The sequence below is a fragment of the Prionailurus viverrinus genome, chromosome A1, assembly GCF_022837055.1.
Source record: "Prionailurus viverrinus isolate Anna chromosome A1, UM_Priviv_1.0, whole genome shotgun sequence".
In the NCBI taxonomy this organism is placed as follows: Eukaryota; Metazoa; Chordata; class Mammalia; order Carnivora; family Felidae; genus Prionailurus; species Prionailurus viverrinus.
The window spans coordinates 9525460-9534310 of NC_062561.1; the positions used below are offsets into that span (position 1 = coordinate 9525460).

The window sequence follows — 8851 nt, forward strand, 5'->3', positions numbered from 1 at the left end:
AAGTCCATTAAGTGAAAAGGACAGAACTACGAGCAGGGTTGCCAAATTCGTAACTAATGCCAAACAGATCAGATGCATCCCAGAAACATTTTGTCCGAAACAAGGTAAATTATATTCTCCTATTGACTCACACTCTAATTCCAGTGTAGTGTTCCCATAGGGGGATAAAACAACCAAACGTAACTATATTTAAAATATCAGTAAGTATCTTCAGCTTCTTTATTCTCTCACAATCTCTAATGAGAATTTAACCAAGTAGGTAAGAGATCTATCTATGTACTAGGATGTATTAAAACACACCCATAGATACCACTGAATACATGTAGGAAAGTAACACAGCAAAGCAGATATAAATAAGGTGAAAAGATTTAGACTCAAATCCTGGTTCTGCCACTTACTTATTCAGATGACTTTGGGAAAATAACAAACTCCGTAAGCTTCAATTTCCTCAGCTGTAAATGGGGTTCATAATAATAAATTAGCAATAGTAATGTGAGCAAAGACTAACAGTAGCTACTTCGTGGAATTGTTGGAGGTTTCAATAAGATAATGCTTATAAAACATACAGTAAGTGACCATTAATTAGTTTTCATCCCTTCCCTGAAAATGATCACCCACTTCACAAGACTTGGACATTTACAAAATCGTAACTTCTCTGCCAGAGTTATTCACGATGTTTCAGAAAATAAAGGATGTATGCAGAATGAGCAGGGACGAAATAAAGGAATTTTATAAAGAAGGTTATAATTTTTTAATTCTGTTATTCTTATTTATCTGAACAATAATATTGCAGTACTTTATTCCAGAATTGACCATTCGTTTTAATTACTCGTTATATGTCAGTTACTTAGGCATTAAATTCTTTTAATTAATTCCATCAGGTAGAGATTCCCACTTTACATACAACAAAACTAACATTTGGAGAAATTAAATAACTCGCTCAAGGTCCTGAAGCAAGTGAGTGGCAGGAATGGAATTCAAACTCAGATCTCATGGATTTAACTCAAGTGCCTTCCCATTAAACCAAGAATATCTAAGGACTATACCCACTACTCACTATCTCTAGGTGAAAATTTCATTACGTTTTGTTGTATGTGACCTGTAGAAGAAACAAAACTGTAAAAGTTGGAAAATATACAACTCTAACCTCCCAAAACTTCAAACCCTAAACTTACAATCTTAGTATTTATTTATTTTATCAGCCCATGCACAATACTCAAGAATTCTTTCACTGGTAGAACCTTGTGAAGTTATCAAAAGTTTTCCCACTGTTGTTGATGATATACATGAGAATGGGAACCTGTTCCCACCCAACCCACCGCCACCCCCCCACCCCTCCCCCAAACAATATATAGTCTTGGATTTGTTTTTATTAAGGTTTTCTGGTCCATAAAAAATCTTTATATATAATGGCTATATACAGGGAAAATTCTTTTTTAGTTTAGTATGGAGAAACGAGGTTCAGAGAAATACATTCTGGTCCATTCATCTGTCACTTTCATTAAGAATAAGGATTAAAAATAAATAAAATCTGTGTTATGGGCAGTTAACAGAGGATAAATAAAAGGAAACAGTGGGCGAATGATGTTTCTCTAATAAGAAGTTTTCAGTAAGTGTTCATCAATGGGAAATTACCAGCCACACTTTTTTATTCAGTTTGAGCCACAAATATTAGAGTTAATATCTGTGGCCACAGCTTTTTAAAATAAATCATGGTGCTCTAGCAATTTGGAACAGATATTTCCTATATTGTAAATTATTTCCAGGACCAGATGACTTCACTGGCAAATTCTACCAAACATTTAAATAACAGTTAACACCAATCCTTCTGAAACTCTTCCAAAAAATCAAAAAGAGGGGACACTTCCAAATTCATTTTACAAGGCCAACATTACCCTGATATCAAAGCCTGGTAAGAATACTACAAAAAAACTACAGACTGATATCCCTAATGAATACAAAAATTCTTAACAAAGTATTAGCAAAATATTCCTATTGAATATAAATTCAACAATACATCAAAAGAATGATATACCCTGACCCAATGGGGTTTATCCCTGGGATATCAGGGTGGTTCAACATACACAAACCAATAAATGTGATACAACACATTAACAGAAAGAAAAATAAAAATCGTACGATCATCTCAATAGGTGAAAAAAAAAAAAAGCATGTGACAAAAGAAAATAGTCTTTCATGATAAAAACCCTCCATAAATTGGGTACAGAAGGAACACACCTCAACATAATAAAGGCCTTATACAATTAAGCCCACAACCAACATCATACTTAACAGTGAAGAGTGGAAAATTTCTGCTCTACGATCAGAAACAAGACAAGACTGCCCACTCTCATCATTCTTACTCCGCATAATACTAGAAGTCCTAGCTAGTGCAATTGGGCGAGACAAAAAAATAAAAGGCATTCAAATCAGAAATAAAGAAGCAAAAGGTGTCATTATTTGCAGACAATATGATCTTACACATAAAAAATTCTAAAAGGCTCAATCAAAATTCTCTTAGAACCAATCAAGAAATTCAGTAAAGTTGCAGGATATAAAGTCAACATACAACAATCAGTGGTGTTTCTACAAACTAACACGGAACCATCTGAAAAAAGAAAGACAACGATCCCATTCACGACAGCATCAAAAACAATAAAATCCTTAGGAATAAATTTCATAACCAAGGAAGTGACGATCTGTACAACGAAAACTACAAAACTTTAATGAAAGAAACGGAAGAAAATACAAACAAGTGGAAAGACACCCCATGTTTACGGATGGGAAGACTAACACTGTTAAAATGTCTATACTACCCAAAGCCATCTACACATTTAACACAATCCCTATCAAAATTCCAATAGCGTTTTTCACAACAATGGGGAAAAAAAATCTAAAATCTGTATGAAGCCAGAAAGACCACCAATAACCAAAGCAATCATGAGAAAGAACAAAGCCAGAGGCATCACACTTCTGATTTCAAACTATACTACAAAGCTTTAGTAATTAAAACAGTAGAGTACTGGGCGCCTGGGTGGCTCGGTCAGCTGAGCATCCAACTTCAGCTCAGGTCATGGTCTCACCGTCCGTGAGTGCAAGCCCCACATCAGGCTCTGCACTGCCAAGTGTGGAGCCTGCTCAGATTTCTTGCTCTCTCCTCTCTCTACCCCTCCCCTGCTTGCGCTTTCTCTCTCTTTCAAAATAAATAAATAAACTTGAAAAAAAAAAAAAACAGTACAGTACTGTCATAAAAACACATACAAAGACTAATGGGACAGAACACAGAGTACAGAAATAAACCCTTGCATTTATGGTTAACTAATATTTGACAAGAGAACCAAGAATACTCAATGGGGAAAGAATAGTTTCTTTGACAAATGGTGTTGAGAAAGTTGGATAACCACAAGCAGAAAAATAAAATTGGACACCTATCTTATACCATTCACAAAAATGAAGTCAAACGATTTAAAACACTTAAACATAAGATGTGATATTGTAAAACTCATAGAAGAAAACATGGAAAGAAACTCCTCGACATTGGTCTTGGCAATGATTTTTTGGATTGGACATCAAAAGCAAAAGTCAAGTGAAACTACATCAAACTAAAAAGCTTCTACGCAGAAAAAAACAAGTCAAGAATGAAAAGGCAGCCTACCGAATGGGAAAAAATACTTGCAAACCATATATTGAGTAATGGGTTAATATTCAAAATACATAAAGAACTCATACAACTCAACAACAAAATCCAATTAAAAATGGGCAGAGGAACAAAAATAAGTATTTTTCCAAATGAGACATCCAAAATGGCCGATGGGTACAGAAAAAAAATGTTCATTACTACTAATTATCAAGAAAATGCAAATCAAAACCCCTATGAGATATCACCTCTCACACCTGTTGGAATGGCCCTCATCAAGAAGATAAAAGGCAAGTGTTGGCAAAAATGTGGAAAAAAGAGAACCTTTATTCACTGATAATGGGAATGCAAATTGGTTCAGCCCCCGTGGAAAACAGTATGGAGGTTCTTTAAAAAAATTAAAAATAGATCTACCAAATGATCCATCAATTGGTAGCCGGCTACATATCCAAAGGAAATAAAAACAGGATACGGAAGAGATGTATGCACTCCCATGTTGACTGCAGAATTATTCACAATAGCCAAGCTATGGAAACCATCTAAGTGTTTGCTTATTTGGTGGAATATTACTCAGCCGTGAGAAAGGAGGAAATCTTGCCATCCATAGCAACATGGATGGACCTTGAGGGCATTATGCTAAGTGAGATAAGTCACACAGAAAAAGGCAAACACTGTATGATATCACTTATACCTGGACTCCGTAAAAACCAAAATTGTAACAACAGAGAGTTAAACACCAGGGGCTGAGAATTGGGAGGATGCTTGAGGGTACAAACTTGCAACCAGTAGATAAATAAGTCCTGGAAATCTAACATACAGCATAGAGGTAATATACAACAATACTGTATTACAATTTTCGAAGGTGCTAAGAGACTAAATCTCAATTGTTCCCCCCCACACAGACAAACACGAAAGACGATTATGTGACACGATGGAGGTGGAAGCTAATGCTATCATGGTAACCAAACTGCCATATACATACATATCTCAAATCAACACATTGTACGCCTTAGCTTCTATAATGTTACATGTTAACATACCTAAATAAGGTGATTTTCAGCTTTTAGCTGTAAACTAGAAGTATATTTCTGAATTAATGCCTTTCAGAGAAAGACGAAGGTATTTTGTTACACATACATACATAAAATCTTCAAGTGCTGATCAATCAAAATGCCATTATTTCTTTTTTTCGGTACTTACTTTGGGACTTCCATGGTAACAGCCCTATGACTCCTGAAATGTTGACTTTGGAGAGATAAGGGTTATCTTAATCCAAAACACCTGAAAGTGGTTACATCTGCAAAAAGGGCTATGTTGTTGCAGACTTCAGAGAAGAATCATCATCTAGTGTTTTTATGATGGGAATCATAAAATTATCTGTAAGTCTGTGGAAAAAACCCTGAAGGAGTAAATTAACCACTTTTCACAGTTTTTTAAATGCTTCTAGAAAATTCTGAGATCAACAAGTTAAACACATGATCACAGCTACTGACCGAAAGGAAACTTATTTTGTATGATGCAACACTCTGGTCGCAACAGCACTTCACAATCTGAAAGCCAGAAAGACCTAAACTCAGATCCCGGTCTAGCTCAGCTTATAGGTGAGGGTCTCTCAGGTCTCAATTTCCTTACTTGTGAAATTAATGGAATTATTCATTCAATGTCGGTTGAATGCCTACTATGTATCGAACACTGTTTTAGCAACAGAAGTCTGTTGTTCATAATTCGTTTTGAGAAAATAAAAACATGGCCCTTGCCCTAGCAAAGCTCCTAATTTTGTGAAGAGACAAAGAAATGCAATGTGCTAACTGCTATGAACAAACTGCTGTGCTTGAGCAAACTGAGAAAGGCTGCAGAGAGAAAACACAGTTGAGCTGAGACTCGAACAATGAATATGAATTGCTCAGATGGGGATTATGGGAATCCCCTGAAGAAAACAAACCGGGCAAAGACAAAAAGACAGGAAAAAACAAGACTAGACGGGTTTAATGTAGATGATGCACCAGGGAGATAAAATTTAGAGTATTATAGACCACACTGGGGAATCTGACCTTTAACTTTTAAGGAATGATAAGGTTCCTTCTACATTATGATTCTGGAAACTGGCTGCAGGCCCAACCAGATGAATCCAATCGGTCCACCATTTCATCTAAAGCTGTCAGAATCTTCTAAAGCAAAAAAAAAGTTTTAAAACAAAAAAGCCATCCAAGCTTTGATGCTGATAGGAAATCTAAAAGACCTCACTCACTTAACTGGTAAATTTTAGGACTAGCAGATTTCCATTGTTACGATTAGAGTAGTCAAACATTCTAAAAGCAAGATATATGACAAATGATTTACTTCTATTCTACATCAAATATAAACTCTATATAAACGGAGAGGTGTGAAAATTGTAAACAAGTATTAAATTTACATACCCCCAAAATATTTTCCATACTTGGTTTAAATAAAGCTTCGCTCTCTTCATTCAGAATATCAGTTACCTATAAAAGTACCCAAAGAGACTATAAAGTCCCATTTACCTGTGTTCTGCAGGTACAGGGGGCGGCCAAACAGCAGGGTCTCTAAATGGCTCATCTTGACAGGACACAGGGAAATCTGGGGGCTTGTCAATTTTAAAACTTTCCAAAGTGCTGACAATACTTTTAACTTGTTCATATTCTTCCAGTAATTCCTGCCGAACCTTAAAAGGAAATAATCTTTACGCTAGAAACTGTTTACGGTTTACATGAATGGCAAATAACAAATTGCTACTGAATGCAAGTTTTCTCAATATCCAAAGTATGCAAAATGAATCATTAAAACATTAAAAAAACAAAGAACCATGTAAAGTAATATAGATAGAGGGGAGGAATTGGACTGAAAAAAGACATTATACACCTTTTTGTAAGGAAAGTAGTCACGATTTTTTCAAAACGGAGCTCTATTTCTACCAATGAATGTGATGACCATTAATATAATTTAAAACAAGCAGTAAGGCAGTAACAAGGTAACCATTCCCCGAAATCTAAAATGTTATGCTAACTCCTTTTAATATATTTGTAAAATAGCTTCCAGAATACTATCAGCCAGAATTTTCACCAGCATTACGAAAGGCTAACTCCGAATATGACTAAGTATGAAATGCCTATTATGAGCATCTGAAAACCTGAAATGGTATAATACTAAGCATTACCCAGTTCCATTTTTTTTTTTTAAGTTTATTTATTTATTTTGAGAGAGAAAGAGAGAACGAGCATGGGAGGGGCAGAAAGAGACGGGGAAAGAGGATCCGAAGTGGGCTCTGTGCTGACAGCACAGAGCCGGATGTGGGGCTTGAACTCACTAACCGTGAGATCAAGACCTGAGCCGAAGTAGGACGCTTACCCGACTGAGTCACCCAGACGCCCCTCCGATTTTTATTTACGTTCTCTTTCACCTAAAACCTGAATTCTTCTGGCCTTGTTTAAATGCTTTCAAGTGTTGGATAAAGTTCATTTTGAATTCAAAGGCAAGATTTTTTCCCTCATTTAAAAAACTTCACTGAGTTCCTACTACATGGAACTTCTTGTGTTTTCAAACTTTGAGACCAAACTAATTTTCAAAGGCAAATAGATAATAGATTGAAAATTATATTCATAAATTCCTTTTAACAATTCTAATTTGTTTTTTGACCAGAAAGTATACTTTACTGTAGAGAAAAGAAAAATCTAGATAAAATTCAACAGCTAATATATGCTATTATATACTTGGAGAAATAAAATTACAGAACCTAAGGGAAATGAACCGTAAAAATAAATGAATAGAAATGGTCACTATTTAACACAATTAAGGAATTGTCAAAAATATTTCCGTGCTAGATTAATAAACCACTCTTGCCTGTGGCTACTGTGCAGATAGCACACAACTACAAATTTCAACTGGAGTTAAAGCAAGTATATTGTTCTCACTCAACATAATTTGGTAACGCTTAAGTCAGAAAATAAGTCAAATTGACCCTGAAACCTTAGTGAAATATCAATTTCTGACACGGAAAAATTAGAAGAAACACTTGAAAGGCATTAGTACATTAAAGAGAAACTTCAAAGAAATGCTTGACTTTGTACTTTTAATTTTAAAAGGATTTTAAGTTTTAAGACTAAGTGGGGAAATTCTAATTCAAGTTTTTATTAACTGTACTATTATATAATCAAGTTGTACAGTCAAGAGACACAGCAACTATATTAGCTTTATTAGATTATTGATTCCTTTGTATTTGTAGGGAGTCTTTCAAAATACTCTTTTAAGAAGGAGGAAACTTTCTTAAAGGAAAAGTTTTGTGAAATGGGTCAAAACTCCATGGAAAAATGAAAGGGAAAAGGGTGAGTAGAAATACCTTACATCAAAAATTTATAAACACACACAACTAGGTGACTGATCATGAAAATTAAAAAAATTACAAGTCGATTCCATGACAATTAAGTATCTTCAAAATATGCCTCATGAAAGATATTATCCAAAATATTCACCAGGCAAGACAAAATTATTCAGAGTACATTTTAAATACATTTCAGTATTCAGACAAATAAGAAACAACTATTTACAAAACCTCCAACTAATAGTCCAACGGTCTATACTCCAACTAACAGTCCTCCAACGGTCCCACTCTGGTCTCTCAAGTACAATAAACTATTACCCTCACCTGAGCGTGTCTTACCTGTTGCCATTTGCCTTTGACAGCCGGGTCTCTGACTGATTGGCAATGTCTCTGAATCTGCTGTATCACCCCCTGGTAATATACCATTGATGAGTCATAGTTTCCAAGAAGTGCAAATTCTCTTCCTTTCTTTGCATTGTCACAAATCTCAGCCAAATTCATCTTCTTGAAGAGAACTAAAGAGAACACATAAGGTCTTCTTATTAAGTTTTCAGCACCAACTTTAGAACATTTTTTCTTATTCTTTAAAATATCTGCTTAGGGGCGCCTGGGTGGCTCAGTCGGTTGAGCATCCGACTTCAGCTCAGGTCATAATCTCACGGATTGTGGGTTCCAGCCCCACATCCGGCACTGTGCTAACAGAAAAAAAAATTAATTAAATTAAAAAAAAAGTATCTGCTTAAAAGTACTTTCAAAATCAAAATGGTTCTCTCGTTCTTTGAGGTTATCTGAATGCATCTTATAATACTAAGCAGAGTTTCTAATTTTGGAAGTACAAAGGAGAACATAAAAGAACACCCAAGAAGATAACACAGAAA

At 35.2% G+C, this 8851-nt stretch overlaps 1 protein-coding gene across 3 annotated transcripts in view; it reads right to left on the reverse strand.

Annotated features, from left to right (window-relative positions):
• KATNAL1 (katanin catalytic subunit A1 like 1) overlaps positions 1 to 8851 on the reverse strand; it is an 87319-nt gene that overhangs the window by 54997 nt on the left and 23471 nt on the right. For all 3 annotated transcript variants that reach the window (XM_047871190.1, XM_047871195.1, XM_047871200.1), the window contains exons 2-3: positions 8313 to 8488; positions 6160 to 6320 (exon numbers count right to left, since the gene is read on the reverse strand). In XM_047871190.1, coding sequence (XP_047727146.1) covers positions 6160 to 6320; positions 8313 to 8474 — 323 coding nt within the window. In that variant the 5' untranslated portion in view covers positions 8475 to 8488. The remainder of the gene's footprint in view (positions 1 to 6159; positions 6321 to 8312; positions 8489 to 8851) is intronic.